The 24,136-nt window shown below is 51.6% G+C and overlaps 1 protein-coding gene across 1 annotated transcript in view; it reads right to left on the bottom strand.

Annotated features, from left to right (window-relative positions):
* Positions 1–218: 218 nt before the first annotated feature.
* The window catches only part of LOC147748866 (protein-associating with the carboxyl-terminal domain of ezrin-like), a 1,120,148-nt gene continuing 1,096,230 nt past the window's right edge, over positions 219–24,136 (bottom strand). Inside the window, exon 12 of the mRNA XM_086964312.1 lies at positions 219–985. Coding sequence (XP_086820438.1) covers positions 923–985 — 63 coding nt within the window. The 3' untranslated portion in view covers positions 219–922. The remainder of the gene's footprint in view (positions 986–24,136) is intronic.

Here is a 24,136-nt window from a genome sequence, read left to right as displayed (position 1 = left end):
TTTCATTATTTGAACAATTCTTCCCTGGAAGCACAGTTCAACAAACCATTCTGTATTACAACTCCCATACCAAAGGTGTGTTTTACCCCCAACACAGCCATTATTGTTTTAAATGGTATTGCCATTTCGAGTTTCAGCGCCCCCATCATCAAATACTTCCCTAATATATTACAGAGCTAGCATTTACATTATTTCAATATGATTCTAGCATGCAAACGCCAGCTGGCAAGATCTTTATTCTGTAAATTATCAAATGTGGAATCTGGCATATATTAATGTGTTTTCTCACAGTTAAATTGACGGTCTTATGGGCCAATGTACAGAACCTTTCATTCAAATATAACAACATTATGAAAAAAACGCAGATAAATAGTTATTCTATGCAATCTGTAAAATTATTCTAAATTGTTTCATGGATATAAAAAAGAGAAAACAAGCCCTTTTGATGGATTTATCTTGTCTATGGCACCCGAAATTAAATAACTTAATTTAAAGTCAATGATTCACATTTCAACAAAATATCATTTGTGTAGACCTTATAATTACTACGATAGAATTTGAAAAAAAATAACTAAATAGTTGCTTTAATTAAAAATGTTTAAACGGTATGAAACAGTGTGCCATAATGTTCTTCTTTTATGATGTCCAAAGGAAGTGTTATGTCTTTACATCTAGTGTCATCACCAAATGCAAGTCATGCCAGAAAATTAAGTACCACAGGATGAAATTTATGTAGTTGTCATTCTCGTGTTTTTTTTTTGATCGCTTAATCGACCTGCTGTTCCAGTATTAAATATCCATCTTCTCTACAAGTCATCCACAAATGGAGATGTGATTAAAATAAATTCTGGAAGCAATGAAATGTGTTATCCATATGAAATCCAAAGTCTATCTTAAAGCATAAAAGCTCCTCATATAATCATCACCAGTTGCTTTCATCATCGTCCCAGTTTAGGTCTGCTCCTCCCCAGCCTTCTGCTTCAATCTAAATAATGAGAAAGAAAATATCAGAAAAACATTAAATAAGTGATCTAGATCCACATAGGATAAAATGACCAATCTGACAGGTTATGGCTCGGCAACAGGTAGCACATGAAACACAAGCATGGTCTTAATACAGGTAGGAAGGCTGGACAGTGGTCATGATATAATACAATTGGAACCCTAAACTGAAGTCCCTATGTTCTTCGTCAGGCCATTTTTAGAACAAAGCCTAATTTATTTATTTTTTCAAATATATTTTGATTATTCCATTTATAACAGCAATTGGCACATCGTACTACTACTACTTTGTTTTTTAATTGTGTGATGGGTAACATGTAGCAGCCGGTACTGGTTAGGTGACAACGATGAGTAGTGCAGCTGATAACTGGGGGAAGAGAACATAAAACTAGGAGCTGAGTTGGAGAATCCTATCCACTTTTCTGTGTGTGTTTCGCCGGTTCTACCCACACCTGTTGCCCTGTCGTGTGGCCCTCTGTGAGATCGTGTGTTGGAACGTGGCTGTGTATTATTTGGTCACAGGCTGTGAGAAGTTGTCCTGATATATGATATTTCCAATTCTGGAACCATCTTGTATCAGTCCAAACAACCCTTATGGTGTCTGGTTGTAAGTCAACCTTATTAGACAAGCTATCTTAATGGTAGCATAGACTAAGCCGCCTTAAAGGCTTAACTCAAGAGGTCGTGTTAAGCGAGCTGTTTTACCAATCACAATCCTGTAATATCAAATGAAAGGACACCACACAAGTATATATTATAAAAATATATGTGTTTATTTCTAAAATAATCCCCAGTACTCTTTATGAGCAAAGGGGCACAAGTGTTAAATCAAAAGCACAGTATAACATACAAAGTTGCACAATTATGGATGAGGGCGGGTGGCCACTCAAACCATATATTAAGAAAGTGGTATAAGAGATACCAATCGAACAGTGGTTAGGCCTAGGGCCTAGGGAATCGCTGGGAGCAGTCGGGACTAGCAATGCTGAAGTCGGGAAAAGCCAGCGGGATTCGGGTGCAGCACTTAAAGCACGGCTTGCACCAATGCAATGTCAATGGTGCGTAAAAGTTACACAAATAGAGTTTTTTTTTTGTAAAATTTTTATTTTGCAGTATATCAGTTGAGAATAGAAAGGGGGGGTGGGAGACAGTAAGAGGGGAGACAGAAAGAGAAGGAAAGAATAGGCGACATACCGCCACGAAACCCCACACAGGGGGCGCAAAGAAGGGGAGGGGCTCATCCAAAGAGGAAGGGCGATAGGGCTCCATAGTCCGCAGGCAATAGAGATTCTAGTCCAGTATAGGCACCCTCGGATCGAGAGAACCGCTCAAACTCCGCACATGGCCCAGTAGCCCTCCCTAGGCATAGCTAGTCGCAGCGAGAGAGAAAGAAGGAAGAAGAACACAAAACAAGCACCCCAACTAGCCCCCACCCTCGTCCCTCCCCAACATCACCCTCCCCCCAGTGGCGGCGACCAGCAATCATAGCAAACAATACAGACATTCTTGAGATCAAATCTGGAAGAGATGGAGAGATCGCAGCGTTGACGGGCATACAGCCGAAGGCAAACCTCGGGACAGAAATCTCACAAGCGAGCCCCAATTGTACATAAAGTTCTTAAAGTTCCCCAGGAAAATGTCAGAGAGGCGTTCCATGCTCAACAGACGCCACAGTCGGGCATGCCACAGGGAAATAGCCGGGGTAGATGGGGACTTCCACGCTGCCGCTAGAGTCAACTTGGCCGCACCTAAACACAACCACATAACACGCTTATCCGCCCTAGTCTGGTGTTCAAGCAGCGGGTCCCTAAGTCCTAATAGGACAAAGTCCATGGAGTTCGGAATCGGGTAACCCAAGATATCTCTAATGTGGGACAGAATCTCAGCCCAAAACGGCTGGATGGTGGGGCAGTCCCACCATATATGCTTAAAGTCTCCCAACATCCCACAGCCCCGCCAACACCTATCCGAAGTAGCCGGGAATATGCGGTGTAATTTGGATGGGTATAGGTACCAATCAAAGATGAGTTTCATATGTGCTTCTCTGAGGTCAGTAGAGTGATTGTGCGTCGTCACATCCCCCCATAAGGCCCGCCATTCGGTAGCAGAAATTTCCCTCCCCAGTGTGGATTCCCAATGGTCTTGATATCGTGGACGCGGCGACACGGCAGATTCTAATAACAGTTTGTACAGGAAAGAAATCGTACCCCTCATGGTAGAAGTGTGAAGAAGGAAGGATTCAAATTTTGACAAGGGTCTGGTAGCCGCGTCTACTACAGCAGGCGACGTCGCCCAATGCAGGAGTTGGAGATGTCTGAAGCGTTCTGTCGGGAGGACACCATAGTCCCTCATACAGTTGTGGAAAGTGAGGGGTTCGAAGCCATGGAACAAGTGGGTGAGGGCTCTACAGCCACCCTCCCTCCAAGCGTCAAAGGGACCCTCCGCCAGGGCTGGGGGAAAAGCCGGATTGAAGTGAATTGGGGTGAATGGGGACGGGAACGTGGTCCAACGGTCGTCACCGCTCACCGTGTCCCATACCTTCAGCACCGTGCTCGTGGGGGTGCTAATGTAAGCATTCTTGGGGCGGTCTGCCTTAGGCTTCCAGGCCAGGCCCCAGATGGAGCGGCCCGCAACGCTACGATCCATGTGGAGCCAGTGCTTTTCCGACTTCTGTTGGGACCACTCCACGATGACCCTCAGTTGGGCAGCTTTGTAGTACAAATGCATGTCCGGAAAGCCAACCCCCCCCTCTAAGCGTGGGCGCCTCAGGATGTGGAATGGAAGCCGTGCTCGGCCACCCTGCCAGACATATCTTAGCATCATGGTCTTCAATCGGCGGAAGTAGTCTAGCCCTATCGGAATAGGCAAGGCCTGAAATAAGTACAACAGTTTGGGAAGGACCACCATTTTAAGGGTGTGTATCCTGCCCAGCCACGAGATGAATTTAGGCTTCCAACGTTCCGGCTCAGTTCTTACGGAGGATAACATCGGAGGGAAGTTAGCGTTGAACAGGGCATTCACGGTGGAAGTCAACCGCATGCCCAAGTAGAGCAAGGACTCCGACGCCCAAGCAAGCGGTGTGAGCTGCCTTGTCATCTGCACCTCCCCCGCCGAGAGGGTCAGGTTTAGAATGTAGGATTTATCGAAATTAACCTTGAAACCCGCCACCTCTTCGTAGGCAGAGAGCACTGAGTGGACATGTGGCAGCGACAGCGCCGGCTCCCTGATAGACAGCAGGACATCGTCCGCAAAGAGCGAGATCTTGTGCTGCTCGCCCGTAAAGGGAAGTCCTAGAATCCTCTCATTATCTCGCACCGCTAATGCTAATGGCTCAATACTCAAAGCAAAGAGAAGGGGTGAGAGGGGACACCCCTGGCGCGTCCCTCGGGAATGGCGAAAACTCGTGGATCTATGGCCATTGACCAGCACACGGGATGTGGGCCCACTATAGTTGGCCTCAATCATCTTCACGAAAGCAGGCGAGAAACCGAAAGCTATTAGGGTCTGGTGCAAAAACCCCCAGTCGACACGGTCGAAAGCCTTCTCTGCGTCGAGCCCTACTAGCACCGCGGGTATGCGGAATCGCTCCGCCTTTTCGATGAGGTGTATGACGCGGCGCAGGTTATCGTGGGTCTGCCTGCCCTTAATAAATCCCGATTGATCAGGATGGATCAGGGCAGGCATCAGGTCCTGCAGCCTACCAGCCAAGATAGAAGAATACAGTTTGGCGTCCATCGGGCGGTAGGAAGTACAAAGGGTAGGATCCTTCCCCGGTTTGGGAATAAAACTGATCAATGCTTCAGCCATAGAGTCCGTGGTCCTGCCATCAACCGCCATTGCGTTGAAAAGGGAGACCAGGTAGTCGCATACTTCAGAAGCAAACGTTTTGTAAAAGAGGGCCGTATAGCCGTCAGGCCCGGGGGCCTTGTGCAGCTTCAGGCCTTTAATGGCATCCAAGATTTCCTCTCGAGTGATGGGGGAGGATAGTGACTCGTTCCATTCCCTAGCAACCTTCGGGAGAGACAGGCCCTCCAGGAATTTGGATTGTGCGTCGGGATCGAGAGCGTCACTCGAGTAGAGGGTCGCATAAAAGCGCCCGAATATGGCCGCCTTGTCCGCGTCCGCGTCCCTATGTTGAACAGAGCCCGCTTGATCGCGAATACCCCCGATATAGTCCTTCTCGCGTTTGTCCCGGAGTTGCCGGGCCAGGTGACGCCCAATCTTGTTGCCCTGGGAGTAGGAGGTGCGTCTAAGTCGCAAAAGAGTAAATTCCGCCCTATTATTATAATGGGCCCTCAGTTTCCCTCGGACCGCCGTTAGGGGGCGTAGGGTCACCCTGGAGGGGTTCGCCTTGTGGGCCTGTTCCAAGTTAGCCAATTCCAATTCCAGAGCTTCCCTCTCCTCGCGCCGTAGTTTATTCAGGTTCGCGTTGAGGGCGAGGCACGTGCCCCTTAAGGAGGCCTTGCACGCGTCCCACGTGGTATACACCGACGTGTCTGAGGGCGGGTTAAGGAGGAAAAAATCACCAATCGCCTTACGAAGGGCCTTACACGATGCCTCATCTCGCACCAGAGCTGCCGGGAAATACCACTTACGCCAACCATCCCCCCCGGTAGCCCAGTGCAGTCCCAGAACTACAAGGCTATGATCCGATAGCGAGAGTGGAAAAATACTTGCTAATTGTATATCCCCTCGAAGGGCCTGACTAAGCAAGATATAATCAATGCGGGAGTACGAGTGATGTACGTTGGAAAAAAAAGTGTAATCTCTGGTCTGTGTGTGGAGAAAGCGCCAACTGTCAATCAGCCCCAGGTCTCCCAACTGCCGTTTAGTTTCGTCTGAGAAGATGCCTGTGTCTGCCCTGCGGCCCCCAGAGCTATCCAGACCCCTGTCCCACACCATATTGAAATCGCCTAGTAAGAGTAAATGACCCTCCACAAAGTCCCCCATCCTGTCCAGTAGATCCTGCAGAAAGCCATTCTGTCCCGCATTAGGGGCATACAATACAGCAAAAGTACACAGGCGGCCCCGCAACAGTCCCTTCACCAGTAGCCAACGGCCGTCCCTATCCACACTCACACCCATAGGCTCAAAATGCAGGGAAGCCCGAAAGAGTAGGGCCACCCCTCTATGCTTCGTGGCTGCAGAGGCCCTGTAGATAAGGGGGAACTGCCGATGCCGAAGCCTCAACTCATCCTTCCTAGCCAGGTGGGTCTCCTGGAGGGCCACTACATCCAAACGGTGATCTATGATATACTTCCAGAGCTTCTGCCTCTTCTGCGGGGAGTTAAGGCCCTTTACATTCCAAGTCCCTATGCTGACAGGCATAAGAGCTTACACACACTCCACGCCATGCTCACAGCCGAACAACCACAGTGCCCGCTCCGACCTCGCACACGCTCCACAAACCAGGCCCAGGGAAGACAAACAAACATGGGAGCTCTAGGGAAGAAGCCCAGCCACAACCAACCCAGGAGGCCCGCCCGGCCACTCCGCAAGTTCCGTGAGGCATCCACAGTCCCAAGGCTCGCAAGGGTCAACGAAGGCAGATCCCAAAACCATATACAAAACACAGAGGAAAATATCGACAAAGGCCCTGTCAACACACACTCGTCACACAATGCCGCCGCCACCCCCCGAACTCCCATCCCCAACCCAAAACATCCCGCCATGACACCCATATACAGAGCCCCGACAATCCCCCCCCCCACCCCCACCCCCCCCAAGAACAAAGAACAACAAAATGCAACGCAAGGCACTGAACCTGAACCTCGCAGTCTTCAGTTCCAGCAGGTCATGGTTCAAAAGTCCCCCGCTGGACTGTGGTTGGGGCAGGGGTGTCCACCTGGGGACCCCCAGGTCCAAAATCCGGGGTGTCTTCTCCAAAAGTATCTTAGTACCCCGAGGACCTCAGGCCAAGAGCCCCTCCGACGCCATTCCACGAATGTGGGGTCATGCTGCTCCAGAGCTCATCTGTGAGTCCGCCATGGTGGCGGAAGCCACGGAGGCCACTGCGGCTCCTCTCTCCTGCACACTAGCCGCTGAGTCCGGTCGCCGCCGCTCCGGGGACGGGCCCACCCTGTGCCACGAGGAAGAGCGTCGCCGCCTTCGAAATGGGGAGCCACGTGCCTCCTGCGATGGTCCCGTCTCTTCGATACCCAGTAGATCCTTCGCTTCCTGCAGGGAATTGATCTGTCTCAGCCTATTCTCCCATCGAAAGATGATCCGGAAAGGGTGGCCCCAGGAGTAGGATATTCCGCGCTCCCGGAGAAGGGCGGTCACAGGCCGGAAGTCCCTTCGCTTCTGCAAGGTCGTCGCCGCTAGGTCCTGGTAAAGCTGGGGGCGATGGCCTCTAAATTGCAACGAGGAAATGGTTCTAGCTTTCCTCAATATCTACGTCGAGTAGGATGTCGAAGGGTCCAGAGTTTCGTTTCATATGTTTCATCAGGATAATCTGAGTTGCATTGGCACTGCTCCCACTCTTATTCGAATCTGGTGGGCTGGATTACCTGCTAGGTCCCCTCCTATGGGTGGGACCCAGGAAGGGGGTGGATACACCCCTTTCCTTTGATCCAGGACGATGGGACAGGGGCTGGTGTGCCCCAAAACCGGTTTGGCCGGATTATGCAAGGGGCAGCCTTGTGCGCCCCAGGCAGTGTCTGGTTTCTTTCAAACCTCCCTGCTACAATCCACTATCTCCTGTCTGGGGTGGTGGGACACCTTCCTTCACTTGAAAGTCATGCACACAGACGAGGATATCCGGCGGTGGGCCCCCACCCCTCCTGGGCAGCCCCACTCTATGCACTCTGTCCATCTGGATATCACGCACCTCTTCATCCTCCAGGATCTGAAGAAACAAGGCTTGGACGTACCCACGCAGGTCCCCCGCTTCACCGTCCCACGGCACCGCTTTAATACGAATGTTGTTCCTTCTGGAGCGATTCTCCAATTCCTCTGCGTGGGTCTGCAAATCCAGATTCTGCTCCGTGAGACGTATGATGTCCTGCTGGAGCTGGTGAACATCGTTCGCCATGCTAAGGTCATGGTCCTCCAGCGTCGCCACCCTCTCGCCAATCCCATCCACGTCCCTCCGCACTTCCCTGAGGTCCGAGGCCAGCTGCGTACGGAGTTCGGTAATGTCCTCCTTGATGGTAGCGAAGAGCTCCTTCATGAATGCTTTAGTAGCCGGTGCCTCATCGTCTGACTGTTTTGAGGAACCGCTGGCTCCTGGCGACGCAGGTTGCTGCGATGACTTGGGGGCCCCCTCCTTCCCCTTATTCCCCCCTCTGCGTTGTGAATTGGACATGGCTGTGAACTGTTTTCGCCCGCCTACCACTAGCCTCCCGGTAGGCGCAGTCTGGAGGAAAAGTCACAGGATAGGGACTCACCGCGCCGGGACTCCTGTCAGCGGTGCTGCTCGTCTCCCCCTGAGTGCATTCAGGCTAGGCTCGTCGGTAATGCGGCCTCTTCCCCTCAGGGCCTCCACTACTCGCCGGCGCTCGAGTGTCCAAGGGTCTTTCCAACCCCCGGGGTAGACAGTGGGCGGTGAGGCACCCCCCTCCAAAGCTTGCAGGACCACGCGGGCCGTCGCAGGGAGAGTCCTCCTCTCGGTGGGCGACGAGCTCGGCACCCCACCACTCGATCTCTGTGCTCTCCAGCTATGGCCCCTCCTCTAAGTCCGGGTGCAAGAGGCAGCACCACAGGCCCAATGGTCAATCAACCGCAGGCGTGGGGAGATGGCAAGGCCGAGCGCCACACAGGGACTCTCAAAGATGGCGTCGCAGGCTTGCTTGGCGGGTCCGCCCACCTCAGGCAGCTAAGCGTCTCGGTCGCTCGGACCGTTCAAAGAGCTCCTCCGAGCAAGTCCCAGCAATTTCCAGGGGGGCCCACCCCGATCATAGAGTGCAGGGAGGCCGAGAGAGCTCCCCCGGCGCCGCCGGTCAAGCTCCCGCCCCTCCAAGGCCAAAACGTCGCTCCTGGTCTGCCCCCGGCCCAGGTCCTCCGTTGCTGCGATGCCCTGCACTCCTCCGCCGGTTCCGGCCTCCCCACAGTCACTCCGGCTCACCTCCGCTGTGCTCTGGTGGTGGGGGCAGCAAACGCTCTCTCGGCTGGTCCGCCCCCACCGGTGCTCAGCTCATCCGTCCACGGCCCCGCTCCGCCGGTACCGCCGATGCGTCCCTCCTCACAGCACCTGCGGCCAGCGGCCCCGCAGGGAGGTGCGTCCCGCTCCCGTCCGACCCAAGCCGGGGTCGCTAGTACTGGTCGGGCCCGATAAGGGCCAGGCGCCGCTCAGGCCGAGGCCGGCCCCTCCAGCATGCGAGGTCGCGGCTTCACAGGCCGCCGCTCGGACCCGCTCCCAAAGGCGCCGCAGGTCCCAAATCGTCACTTCGGCGGTACCGGAGCACTCCGCCAGTCGCCACTGTTCGTGGAGCGCCTTGCAGCACTCCCGGGACCCCGCTATAAGTTGCTTTTTTTGGGTGCGGCGTCGGAGAGGCTCAGAAGTGCGTCCTACTCCGACGCCATCTTGGCCACGCCCCCCACAAATAGAGTTTAAGGATACTTCCGCTGAACCTAGAAGGACAAAACTTTAGACACAGACCCTAGAGGTGTGTACCAGTGTGGGAACACCGGCGTTGCAATGTTACCTCACCCACAGGAAGCGGGTGCATAGGGTCGAAGTGGCGTCAGGTTTCGTCATGCAGGTTCTTGGTGCTTGAAGCTGGAGATGCTGCAGGCGATGGGAAGGAGAAGTGTCCGGTGTGATCCAAGGGTGGATCAGAGTAGAAAAGTACCTGAAAGCAGAGGGGACAGAGTCTGGGTCACTCAGCAGTGACCAGGGATGAACCAGGACGAACCAGGCAATGTCGGGCGCAATCAGGTGGTTGTCGAGGAGCTTCTCTCGGCTGCCACGTGGGCTCTGGGGCATCTGCAACGTCCAGGAGCGGGTCACGAGCTGTCCCACGCAGGCTCTCACCGTCGGCGCTGTCGGCTTCAAGATCGGAGCAAACAACACTTGGCAAGAGCAATCCACGAAGGACTGGAAGATTGCTTCTCACGCGGACCAGGAGGGTCTGAGCGGGTGCTCCTTTTCAGAGGAGCAAGTGCAAGTCTGGAGCAACCAGAATCACAAGTCGGTTTTAGGTTTTCGTCGGCACAGGGGCCACAAGCCAGCTGGCAAGTGACCGGGCCAACGCGTCAAGCCAAAGCAAGCAGAAGGGCCCCATGCAGCACTCGTCGAGTGTAGAGGGGTGAGCTTCGGTGCAAGAGTGGCTCAGGGTTGGGGCTTCTCAAACCCCGGTGTACAGCTTCGAGGGTCACTCGTGGGCTGCACGGTCAGCGTCTCGAGGTCTTTTCAAGATGGCGTGCCCCACGCTTCCGGTCGCCTCCACGGGTCTCAGCTCTGCAGGGACTGTGGATCGGGCTGTAAGAAGGCAGGCAAGCTTGATCTCGTCGATCTCTGTCGCTCGAGTTCCGGCAGGAACTGCAACAAAGCAGACGTCGAGGTGCTGGATGGCGCCTGTTTTCACAGGGTGGTCACTCCTTGACCACAAGGGAGATTCTTCAGTCTTCTACGTCGAGTAGGATGTCGAAGGGTCCAGAGTTTCGTTTCATATGTTTCATCAGGATAATCTGAGTTGCATTGGCACTGCTCCCTTATTCGAATCTGGTGGGCTGGATTACCTGCTAGGTCCTCTCCTATGGGTGGGACCCAGGAAGGGGGTGAATACACCCCTTTCCTTTGATCCAGGACGATGGGACAGGGGCTGGTGTGCCCCAAAACCGGTTTGGCCGGATTATGCAAGGGGCAGCCTTGTGCGCCCCAGGCAGTGTCTGGTTTCTTTCAAACCTCCCTGCTACAATCCACTATCTCCTGTCTGGGGTGGTGTGACACCTTCCTGCGACAGGAAACCCTTTGTCCAGGCCTCCTTGGCTGAGTTTCGGTCAGCTGCAGGAGGTCAGACTCGTGTGTGTGGCAGAAGCATCCATTTTGTGGATCTGAGCCAAACCAAAGTTAAGATATAACCGCAAGGATTATAATGCACTTAATAGTATATGGTTTGGCATTATCCCGGAACAGCTAAGGGAATTGGTCCCGACAGCTGCAGACAGGCTCAGCTCATGCTAGAGCACCATCTCACATTAAACCACGCACTCTGCCTTCAGGATTGTTAAGGCTTGCCATAGGAGTGGCTTATAGGTTTATATGTGTCCAGTTAGGTTTAGATATAGGCATACTATATCTAAGCAAGGGGTGATTACACCACCTTGCCCCAGCTGAGTGATCAGCCAGTTGTGTCACTTTTAGATAGCCAGCCAGGGGTGGCAAAAGATATGCTGCAGACCCTGGTAGGCCTTGGATGCACCTATGCCCTGGGCACCTATGGTGCTCTGTACAGGGGCTGATAAGGTGACCCAAGCCAATCTAGTTATGCACCTAGGGTACATGGAATCCATTTTACAGAGAGAGCAGATAGCCTGGGGCCCTGATTAGCAGGGAACCAGGCCAACTAAGTCGAAAACCAGCTAAACACAAGGCAAAAAATCTGGGGTAACCATAGTCAGGTAGCCACCTTCCTACACACAACCCCCCCCCCCCCAAACGAAAGGAGATAAGGCTATCCTTGGCCAGGTAAGCCTATATTGGCTGAGTGGCTATATAAGGAAGTACCTGCACTAGCATGGGTACCCCTTGTCTCATGGTCCACTAAGCAGTCCCTCACCCTTGGGGTATTAGAGGGTCTCCACCATAGGGAATCACTACCTTGGGTGTGTTTATGCAAAGTTAAAGGCTGGTTTGGATATGGAGTATTGAAGTGAGGCTCCACTAATTTAGGGCTCAGCTTCCTCCAAATATCTTCCACCATGTGTGCCTTTCTTTCTTCAACTGAGTTGCACTGTGCTCTCAGGGTCAGCCTCTGGCTACCTAAAGCTGGAGGCTGGGTCCCTCTGTTTGGCTTGCTGGAGGGACAGTTCAGGTTTGGGCCCTTCGGGTCCCAGGTTTGGCTGTGCCCAACAGAATCCATCTATGGGAGGTCCCTAACTGTTTTTAAGGGGGCTCCCTCAGGAGTTTTTAAAGTTTTCACCTTACTAGGGCTACTAGTTTTGGTGCCCCTAATATGTAGATGGGGGTGCTTTATTTGACAGGGGGCCCTCTGGGTCTCACTGTCCTTCTTGTCCTCTGCAGCCCTGGGCTGACTAAGGCAAGGTAGAGAACAGCAGGTTACCTGCTCCAGACTGGGTCCCACCTGAGAAGGGTCCACTGCCATCAGAGGCTCTGTCAGGCCAGGCCTAACAACCTCTGGGGCAGTTCCTTCATCAGGGGTAAGATCAGTTCCCTGAGGAGGCTGATCCTGTCCTAATGTCTGGTGAGGGGGAGATTTCTCTTCCTCCTCCATGCTCTCAGTTTGGGTGGAGTGATCCATCATTTCAGGCTTCACAACACACGTATCTGTTTGAGTTTGGGCTGTGGCCATCACAGCCCCACCAACCTTTTTAGGAGGAGACTCAGTTTGGGTTTCTGCTGTTATCATAACAGCTTTGCTATTCTGTTTAGGAAGAGCTTCTGCTAAAGATGGGGCTGAGTCTTGCACAGCCCTACCAACCTTTTCAGGATGGACATCTTGGATTGGGGCTGTAGCCAGTACAGCCCCACTAACCTTTCCATTGGAGCTTACCATTCTAGAATGGATTTCCTGTTCAACCTCAGCCCAGGCTGAGATTTCTAAATCATTACCAAGTAGGCAGTCTACAGGCAGGTTTGGTGACATTGCCACTCTCTTTGGGCCAGTGACACCTCCCCAGCTGAGACTTACTACTGCAATGGGATGATTTGTTTGGATTCCATCAATGTTTGTTACCTGGTATGTGGCACCAGGTAAAAGTTGCTTAGATGGGACTATACAGTCAGCCACCACGGTGATGCTAGCCCCTGTGTCTCTAAAAGCTTCAACTTTTAAACCATTGATGATGGGTTCTTGTCTATATTTGCTCAAGGTATTTGGGCAATCAGAGAAGTTGGCAAACCCCATGCCAGTCTCATAAACAAGATTATTTGGGGATGGGGACCTGGATAGGCCAGGGTCCACCTGGGCTCCAAAAGTAAACCCACCCAGATTCCTGGGTGTGCTCCCACTTCCTGGGGGATTACTGCTGACAGTAACAGGAGGTGTTGGAGCTGGCTTTGGAGGTATATTCTCTTTATTGCCATTCTTGGGACAACAGTTGTCTGTTTTGTAATGCCCAACCTGTTTACAGGCATGACAATAAGGCTTTTTCTGAGTTGAAGAAGTGTCTTGGGACCCACCCCCATCCTTGGAGTTTTGGGGCCCTGGGGAAGTCTTTTCTTTACTTTTATCCCCACCCTTATCTTGAGGCTTGGTAGACTCCTTCTTCTGGTTATTGTCCTGATTCTTAGGCCTAATCCTGGTTCTGACCCATTTATCTGCCCTCTTTCCCAATTCTTGGGGAGAGGTCAAATCAGAGTCCACCAGGTGCTGGTGTAAGAGCTGGTTCTGACAATTACTTAGGATCTGCTCCCTCATAATCAAGTTATACAATCCTGTGAAGTCATGTACTTTGCTGCCATGTAGCCAACCCTCCAGAGCCTTAGTTGCACAATCTACAAAAACAGTCCAGCCCTGAGTCTGTGTCTTCTGGGTATCTCTGAACCTTAACCTGTATTGTTCAGTGGTTAAGCCAAACCCATCTATTAGAGCACTCTTCAGGACTTTGTAGTTTTTAGCACCCTCATGTCTGACAGTGAGGAGCTTATCTCTCCCTTTCTCTGAAAAGGAGTACCATAAGATTGCTGCCCACTGTTTCTCAGGAACCTGCTGTACCATGCAGGCTCTCTCAAGAGCAGTTATCCACTTGTGGATGTCATCCCCTTCTGTGTAGGGGGGCACAATCTTTGTCAGGTTTCTAGTATTATAGGACCTGTCTTTCTCTCTAGGAGTTATGTTGCTGCCACCAGTGTCATCTAAACCACACATTTTCTGTTCCCTTTCTAAAGCAAGTTTAGCTTGGGCCAGGGCTAACTCTTCCCTGTCTATCGGAGTTCTACAGCTCTCATCCTGGCCTTATGCTCTCTTTTCTGGGGGGAAGTCATTCCCCTTTGAGAGGTTCTGGAGACACTAGAAATGTGAGAATCCCCTGAAGGAGTTCTCATACTTCTACTGCCTGGAACAGTTCTGCTTTGTACTCAGGGGAGGTGCTGGCCCTCTCCATTTCCAAGTAGGTCCAAGTTGGCTTGGCTAAGCCTCCCCACATGTACCTGGATATCCCCTAGGTCTTGATCTGAATCCTCATCATTATGTGGTTCAGGGTCCACCTCATTCTCTGGGGTGCTACTCTCATTCTCTTGGGGTTTCACTCTATCTCCTGATCTTGGGGGAGCTATGCTAGCTTGCTCAAGGTCATCCTTCTCCAGGATGGCTATCAGGATAGGAATGGTAGGGTTGTGACCCTTTTTCAGCCCCCCCTACAGTACACAAGGTACTCAGGTCTTTGTGGCTGAGGGTGCCATATCTGGAAGTTGCCTTGGTAAGGTCAACTGTCACAGGGGCAGAGCCTGAAGCTCTTTCTTATGTCAGACATGACTGCTAGTGAGGTGTAAGTGGTGCACTTACCTACACTAAGTGTTTTCCTACTGTACCTTGCTAGTGAGTTGTAGTCAGGGTGTGCTAATCCCTTTAATCTACAACTACTAAGTTCAGTAGAATTTAAATATGCTAAGCTTTTGATTTATATGTACCTAAGGTACTTGATGTGATCTTTCAATTTGATAAAAAGATTGCAATGATAAAACAACAGCAAGCTCAAATCCGCACCGCTGCGCACCAATGTGAGAAGTTGGCCTGATATATGATGTTTCCAATTCTGGAACCACCTTGTATCAGTCCAAACAACCCTTATGGTGTCTGGTTGTAAGTCAACCTTATCAGACAAGCTATCTTAATGGTAGCATAGACTAAGCAGCCTTAAAAGCTTAACTCAAGAGGTCGTGTTAAGCGAGCTGTTTTACCAATCACAATCCTGTAATATCAAATGAAAGGACACCACACAAGTATATATTATAAAAATATATGTGTTTATTTCTAAAATAATCCCCAGTACTCTTTATGAGCAAAGGGGCACAAGTGTTAAATCAAAAGCACAGTATAACATACAAAGTTGCACAATTATGGATGAGGGCGGGTGGCCACTCAAACCATATATTAAGAAAGTGGTATAAGAGATACCAATCGAACAGTGGTTAGGCCTAGGGCCTAGGGAATCGCTGGGAGCAGTCGGGACTAGCAATGCTGAAGTCGGGAAAAGCCTGCGGGATTCGGGTGCAGCGCTTAAAGGGCGACTTGCACAAATGCAATGTCAATGGTGCGTAAAAGTTACACAAATAGAGTTTAAGGATACTTCCGCTGAACCTAGAAGGACAAAACTTTAGACACAGACCCTAGAGGTGTGTACCAGTGTGGGAATACCGGCGTTGCAATGTTACCTCACCCACAGGAAGCGGGCGCATAGGGTCGAAGTGGCGTCGGGTTTCGTCACGCAGGTTCTTGGTGCTTGAAGCTGGAGATGCTGCATGTGATGGGAAGGAGAAGTGTCCGGTGTGATCCAATGGTGAATCAGAGTAGAAAAGTACCTGAAAGCAGAGGGGACAGAGTCTGGGTCACTCAGCAGTGACCAGGGTGGAACCAGGACGGAACCAGGCAATGTCGGGCGCAATCAGGTGGTTGTCGAGGAGCTTCTCTCCGCTGCCACGTGGGCTCTGGGGCATCTGCGACCTCCAGGAGCAGGTCACGAGCTGTCCCACGCAGGCTCTCACCGTCGGCGCTGTCGGCTTCAAGATCGGAGCAAACAACACTTGGCAAGAGCAATCCACGCAGGACTGGAAGATTGCTTCTCACTCGGACCAGGAGGGTCTGAGCGGGTGCAAGTCTGGAGCAATCAGAATCACAAGTCGGTTTTAGGTTTTCGTCGGCACAGGGGCCACAAGCCAGCAGGCAAGTGACCGGGCCAACGCGTTGAGCCAAAGCAAGTAGAAGGGCCCCACGCAGCACTCGTCAAGTGTAGAGGGGTGAGCTTCGGTGCAAGAGTGGCTCAGGGTTGGGGCTTCTCAAACCCCGGTGTACAGCTTCGAGGGTCACTCGTGGGCTGCATGGTCAGCGTCTCGTGGTCTTTTCAAGATGGCGTGCCCCACGCTTCCGGTTGCCTCCACGGGTCTCAGCTCTGCAGGGACTGTGGATCGGGCTGTAAGAAGGCAGGCAAGCTTGATCTCGTCGATCTCTGTCACTCGAGTTCCGGCGGAAACTGCAACAAAGCAGACGTTGAGGTGCTGGATGGTGCCTGTTTGCACAGGGTGGTCACTCCTTGACTACAAGGGAGATTCTTCAGTCTTCTACGTCGAGTGGGATGTCGAAGGGTCCAGAGTTTCGTTTCATATGTTTCATCAGGATAATCTGAGTTGCATTGGCACTGCTCCCACTCTTATTCGAATCTGGTGGGCTGGATTACCTGCTAGGTCCCCTCCTATGGGTGGGACCCAGGAAGGGGGTGGATACACCCCTTTCCTTTGATCCAGGCCGCGCTGGGACAGGGGCTGGTGTGCCCTAGAACCGGTTTGGCCGGATTATGCAAGGGGCAGCCTTGTGCGCCCCAGGCAGTGTCTGGTTTCTTTCAAACCTCCCTGCTACAATCCACTATCTCCTGTCTGGGGTGGTGTGACACCTCCCTGTGACAGGAAACCCTTTGTCCAGGCCTCCTTGGCTGAGTTTCGGTCAGCTGCGGGAGGTCAGACCCGTGTCTGTGGCAGAAGCATCCATTTTGTGGATCTGAGGCTCTTTTTAAAATCAACCGCGTTTTAGCAAAGTAGCATGTCGTCCCCCTCTAGAGGGGTGGAATGCTATCCCCGTCGACACGACTGTCGAGGGGATAGTATTCCAAATCATATGACACCTTACACAACATGTTTTGATAAAGCCAAACCAAAGTTAACATATAACCGCGAGGATTATAATGCACTTAAGAGTATATGGTTTGGCATTATCCCGGAACAGCTAAGGGAATTGGTCCTGACAGCTGCAGACAGGCTCAGCTCATGCTAGAGCACCATCTCACATTAAACCACGCACTCTGCCTTCAGGATTGTTAAGGCCTGCCATAGGAGTGGCGTATAGGTTTATATGTGTCCAGTTAGGTTTAGATATAGGCATACTATATCTAAGCAAGGGGTGATTACACCACCTTGCCCCAGCTGAGTGATCAGCCAGTTGTGTCAATTTTAGATAGCCAGCCAGGGGTGGCAAAAGATATGCTGCAGCCCCTGGTAGGCCTTGGATGCACCTATGCCCTGGGCACCTATAGTGCTCTGTACAGGGGCTGATAAGGTAACAAAGCCAATCTAGTTATGCACCTAGGGTACATGGAATCCATTTTACAGAGAGAATAGATAGCCCGGGCCCTGATTAGCAGGGAACCAGGCCAACTAAGTCGAAAACAAGCTAAACACAAGGCAAAAAATCTGGGGTAACCATAGTCAGGTAGCCACCTTCCTACACAGGCTGAGTGCATGGGGTTAGTATGGAAATATGGGTCACGTGTGCGGTGTCACTCTGCCGAGTTGATTGCTTGCGGGGTCGGATATGGTGTGTCTATGCCCTGCTGCTGCGCCGTCAGAATTGCGTCCCAGTTTGCCTATCTGAACTTTTCTTAGGCCCATGGTTTCTTCGTGCCAGATCGCTATGCTTTCTGCTCTGGCCCATGGGAGCGTGGAGTGCCTCCAAGCTTTTATACGCTGGGGTAGGGTGCCTTCCAATTTCTGGTGATTAACCTCTATGCCCGGGTATAGAAACCTGGAGGTTATCTTAGTGTTACGTGTTCTGCGGAATTTGTGTAACAGATATGTCGGCCAGTTGAAGGGTATATCACGCTTGATGCAGGTATGGAGTGTACCGACTACTTCCCTCCAATATGCGCTGAGGCTGGTGCAGCTCCAGAGCATATGTAGGAGATCGGCATCAAGGGTGGCACATCTGGGACAGGCTGAGTCGGTGCGTTGAAATATCTGTTTATTTTGGCAGGCGTAAAATACGCCCTCTGAGTGATGTAGTATTGTATTTGCTTGAATCTCATATTTCTAGGAATGTTCACTGGACTGCCAGCACCTGCGCCCATTCCGTGTCTGAGAGTTGATGGCCCAGATAGTGCTTCCACTTGTATTGAAGGGGGTCTAGGCGGATCGCTGAATGTTGCATGAGTGAGACTGCGAACCACCGCGTGAGATTTCTGCCCTGTCCCACGACGTGTAGATATTGTATAGTAAGATGTTTTGTGGTTCGGTAGAAAGATCGCCCTATTTCACTGTGAGTCTAGCAACTAGTGAGCCCTTCATCTTCTATCAGTGTCACGTAGGGGAGAAGTGAGCCGTCACGATATAGGTCACCAAGAGACTGTATGCCTGCTTCGTGCCAGTGCTGTAACTCGGTGGCTGCAAGCACAGATTGACTTCTAGGGGTGACTTCTAAAGGGAGCGCAGGGTGTAGGGTGCTATGTGCCCGGTTATGTAGAGACTCCTGCAGTAGCATCTATATGCCACGTTTAGCATCAGGCGTTCTGGGGGTCGTGTCTTTGCACCGAGATGGAAAAGCCTGAGGAGCTAGGGTAGTGTGTGTGGTGGGCACCCGGTCGCCATGTCGTCTCATTGACAGTCTGCCACCCATCTGGCTATCCACTGAAGTTGGGCTGCCAGATAGTAGTGTTTGTAGCACGGGCCGCTAGACCTCCCTTCCTCAGGGACCACTGAAAATAAAGACAAAGATAAAGAATAACAACATATTGTTATTCTTTATTTTCAGTGGTACCTGAGGAAGTGACTGGAGGTCCCGAAATACATTGGCCTGAAGTTCATCAATCGCCATTGATATAGTTATCATGTCACCATTATGATTTAACACTATGCATTTTGTATAGATTACAAATAATGTGTAATCTCATTGAGTCATGAAGTAATGACCTTAGCATTTTTTTTTGTCAAATCTATTTTATTAGCATTTTATATTTTTCAAAATACAGTGCAGGATTCAGGTAGTAGAGCATGACAATCCAGTTGCATCAGTGAAGCGTAAATATATCACAAACCAGCGTGCTATAGAGACAGGTAGCCATGCTTACATTAACACATACGGGAAGTACGTGCACTTAGGCTTAGCATATACACGCAGGGTTGAGTCCCGGTGTCCTTTGGAATGTTATATGGCTGCCTATCAGTCCAACCATGTACGAAACCATATTCACAGGGTGAATCCCACTACTGTGTATTTATGCTTAGAGATGACATTAATCCAACAGTTAATGCAAACATTGAGACTATTGCAGCAAAAACACATTCACATTCACTATCACATGGCAATCCTCTCCCTCCGTCCCCCTCCCATGAGTATTATTATGTGTGAGCATGCATGCATCTCAGCCCTGCGAGTCCAAATGCGGATAGACCTAGTGTGGCAACACGCCCTAACAGTAAAGCAGCCCGCGGCATGCACGGCTGCCCTGGGCAGCTGTTTATGTCGCTTTAGCATCCTGTGCGCCTATCTCCTCCGGCAGGCACAAGGCGCCATGCATGTGCTCCCACCGCTCAGCCATGGGTTCCTTCCGGAGTCCGGTCGTCTCCTCCCTCCGGATGGTTATCCATTCCGCCCGTGCCCACGCCGTAAGAGAGGCTACCCACACCTGCGCAGCAGGTGGCTCACGCGCCATCCACCGCCTCGTTAGCAGTCGCTTAGCCACCACCAGACCCAGGTCTAGAAAACGGGATGATGCCTTATCTTGGGGTCTCCTCCTGAATTGGTGCAGAAGGTACTCAGGCCAGTTGAAGGGAATGATGCGGCCCGTGCACGCCCCAAGCGCTCCACATATCGCATGCCAGTAAGTGCCCAGTCCGGGGCAACTCCATAGGAGGTGAACCAGCCCTGCATCTAACTCATCGCACCTAGGGCAAGACGCGTCAGAGCGGTGGAAGTACCTATTAATTAGCTCAGGCGTAAGGTAGGCTCTATGGACAATAAAGAGCTGTATCTGGCGAAGGCGCATATTTCAGGGGATACGTAGCGGGCTCTTAAGGAGCCTCTCCCACTCCTTATCGGTGAGCACCCTGTCCATGTCTCGCTCCCACTTGCCTCTGAGCGGGGCTAGGCTGATCTCCGTGTGCGCCCGCAGCGACGCGGCGAACCAACGGACTAAGTGCCTACCTCTCCCCATAACGTGCAGGTACTGCATAGTTAGATGCTGTGTAGGTTCCGTCGCCATGTCGCCCCAACGAGCTGCCATCTTTGCCATGAGGGAGCGGTGCAGCAGAAACCCCCCAGGAGGTAGGCCATCTTCAGCTATCAACGTGTCATAAGCCACCAGCTCTCCATCCCTGTATAAGTCTCCCAGTGTCCGGACATCAGCCTCCCCCCACTGTTCCAACAAAGGGTGCGTGTTCACCCCCCCGCTCCCAGGGGAGCCCTCTAGTGGTATAGCAGGTGCATATGGGAACACCTTGCGGGTGAGAAATAGGGCTCTACGAAAGCATTTGTATGCTACCGCCGGCAACGGCGGAGTGGGCTTCTCAGGCGGCGCCATTGGGTGGAAGAGAGCGACGACACGGCCTAAAGAGTACGGTGGTTCAGTCGTGGCGTGTCTTGCCTACCCCTGTCTGCCAACCAGTGGTCAATCCATTGCAGTTGTGTGGCTAGGTAGTAATGCTCAAAGCAAGGGGCAGCCAACCCTCCCCTGTCCGTTGGTAGGAACAGCTTCGGTGGCCCTAACCTATGCCTGGACGTGTCCCAGATGAAATCACGAAGGACCACGTTAAGTTTAGAGAAGAAGGAGGCCGGGACGAACAGAGGTAAGTTAACAAAATAGTATAGGAGTCTGGGAAGCATGATCATTTTGGTCAATGCCACTCTGCCCGTAATCGTCAGCGGGAGCGTGGACCAAAAGCTTTTCTGGGACTTGAGTGCTGTCACCGCGCGCCCCAGGTTCCCATCAAACAGGTCAGCTGGTTGGCGGTAGATCTGAATTCCCAGATATTTGAAGGTATCTGCCCTCCATTGGACTCTCGTGTCCCATAGGCAGAACTCTGGGTCTTCCACCTCGCTGTTAAACGCATATAAACAGGACATGGCTGCATTTACCTGAAGTCCCGAGATTTCAGCAAACCCGTTCAGTAGCTGGGCCAGCTGCTCCGGTATACTGTGCACGCCTCGAACGAACACCAACAGGTCATCAGCATATAGCGAGACCTGGTGCATAGCATTCCCTAGGGGTATGCCCGCGCAGAGGGTCTGCCGCAGTGCCGCCGCCAGGGGCTCTGTTGCCAGTGCAAACAGTAGGGGTGACAAAGGACAACCCTGCCTGGTGCCCCTGCCCACCACCACTTCTTCCGAGATGTATGGGCCCAACCTCACTCGCACTACAGGTCTTTTATAGAGGAGGTCAATCATCTGCAGGAAGTCTGCATCAAACCCGAAGCGCACCAGCACCTCAGCCAAATACCCCCACTCCAGGCTATCAAAAGCCTTCTCCAGATCAATCATTAGGCAACCTGCCCGAGGCCACTTCCCTGCCGCTTCAGCCGCCATTCTGAAGAACCTCCTGAGGTTCAGGGACGTGGACCGCGCCGGCACAAACCCATTCTGGTCAGTGTGCACGAGATGTGGGACCACTGGCGCAAGCCGTTCGGCGAGCAGCTTTGCTAGGATCTTGTAGTCAACATTAAGCATCACCAGCGGCCTGTATGAGCCCAGGTTCGTTGGATCCCTATCAGGTTTGGGCAGAGAGACCAGGAAGGCCTCTCGCATGAAAGTGGGGAGCGAGCCCTCATTGATCGCCACGGTATATGCACTTAGGAGTAAGGGGGCCAGGGTGTCTCTGGTAATGACCTTAGCATTAAACCAGATTCAAAAAAATGTCAATCAACAAATGAAGTTTCGTTGACAAAAATTTTTGTGCATTTGTGTTTGTGTTATATTGAATGAAGCTACCTTAACGTATGTTAACATTTTGATACAGTAAGGATAACCACACTTAGCTGTGCGCCCTGTTCATTCAACCACCCCACTCAGTAGAGTTTAAATTTGCCAACATCTATCTTCAGCCCTGATATGGCCGCAAAGTCCCGTAGGATCTAGGCCAGTTGCCCTGGCAAGTCATTTATGTCCCTTAGACAGACCAGGAGGTCATCAGCGTACAAAGACACCTGGTGTGTGCCATCGCCTAAAGGGATGCCATCATTTAATAACGTCCTTATCGACTCCGCAAGTGGCTCTATCGCCAACGTGAAGAGGAGGGGGATAGTGGGCAGCCCTGCCGCGTCTCTCGTCACACTATGAAAATATCCGATTTGTACGGACCCATCATTACTCTTACAATCGGTTTTGTGTAGAGCAGGTGGGTAAACTTTAGGAAAGTGGGGCCTAGTTTCTATTTTCCGAGAGTTTCGAACATGTAGTCCCACTCCAGGGAGTCGAATGCCTTCTCAAGATTGAGTATGAGGCGGCCCACCCTTACCCATGCGCATGTGGAAGAGGCTGCAACTGGAAAGAAGCGGCGCAAGTTGAGTGAGGTGCTACAGGATGGCATGAAGCCGTTTAGGTCTGCATAAACCAGGGTGGGGACCACTTGTGCAAGCCTGTCTGCCAGAACTTTTGCTAGAAATTTATAGTCGGCGTTGAGTAGGGCGAGGGGCCAATAGGAGCACATATCTGCGGGGTCCCTGTCGGGATTGAGTAGTGTGCCTCGCATAGGGCAGGAGGGAGCTGTCACACTCCTACGGCGGCTTTATAGAGGGTGTGTAAATGATGTGCTAGCGATACCTGGTATGACTTGTACTCCGCGGGGAGTCAGTCGGGTCCCGGAGTCTTCCCTGTGGTCAGGGGCGATATTGCCTCCTTGATCTCCTCTGGCGAGATAGGATCATTTAGCATCTCACTATGTGCCGGTGTCGCCTCAGGTAGTTGTATACGGTCTAGAAAGGATGTGAGGGATTGTGCATCGCAGCAGCCTTGAGATTGATACAGCCAGGTGTAGTGCTGTGTCATGGCTGTGTGGATGTCACATTGTGTGTATATTAGTAGCCCTGTATTGGTGAGCAGTTTGCCTACCGGTTTGTGGGCCTGTTCCTCAAGGATTAGCCAGCCAGGAGGTGGCGTGAGTACGAGCCGTGTGTGAGGTGTAATTCTTACAGTGAAGGCGTTCTATCAGTTCGGTGTGCGCTGCGCGCAGTGTCTCTAGGCAATGTACACTGCTCCCCCGCCCTCCCTGTCTGTTTCATGCTGCAGGAGCTGCACTTGTATTTTGCTAAGGGCAGATGTAGGAGAGTAGGGTCTGCTATCCTATGGTCATCCCAAATTTTTGCTTTTTGCTTCACTGGTTTTCGACTTAATGAGGCTGTGGGCTTGCTAATCAGACACCCAGCCTGCTGTTCTCTCTCTAAATTCACACACATGTACTATAGGTACATAACCCAATTGGAACTGGACTCCTTGTCAGTCCCTGTACCATGCACTATAGGTGCTCAGGGCATAGGTGCCAACAAGGCCTACCAGGGGCTGCAGCATATCTTTTGCCACCCCTGGCTGGTACTTAAATCGACACAACTGGCTGATCACTCAGCTGGGGCAAGGTGGAGTAATCACCCCCTTGCTTAGATATAGTATACCTATATCTAAACCTAACTGGACACATATAAACCTATAAGCCACTCCTATGGCAGGCCTTAACAATCCTGGAGGCAGAGTGCATGGTTTAATGTGAGATGGTGCTCTAGCATGAGCTGAGCCTGTCTACAGCTGTCGGGACCAATTCCCTTAGCTGTTCCGGGATAATGCCAAACCATATACTATTAAGTGCATTATAATCCTCGCGGTTATATGTTAACTTTGGTTTGGCTTTATCAAAACATGTCGTGTAAGGTGTCATACGATTTGGAATACCATCCCCTCGACAGTCCTGTCGACGGGGATAGCATTCCACCCCTCTAGAGGGTGAAGACATGTTACTTTACTAAAACGCGGTTGATTTTTAAAAGAGCCTCAGATCCACAAAATGGATGCTTCTGCCACAGACACGAGTCTGACCTCCTGCTGCTGAC

This window comes from Lissotriton vulgaris, chromosome 1_1 (assembly GCF_964263255.1).
Source record: "Lissotriton vulgaris chromosome 1_1, aLisVul1.2, whole genome shotgun sequence".
Classification (NCBI taxonomy): Eukaryota; Metazoa; Chordata; class Amphibia; order Caudata; family Salamandridae; genus Lissotriton; species Lissotriton vulgaris.
The sequence above is the reverse complement of the archived record's forward strand: the minus strand, read 5'-3'. Positions and strand labels throughout refer to the sequence as shown.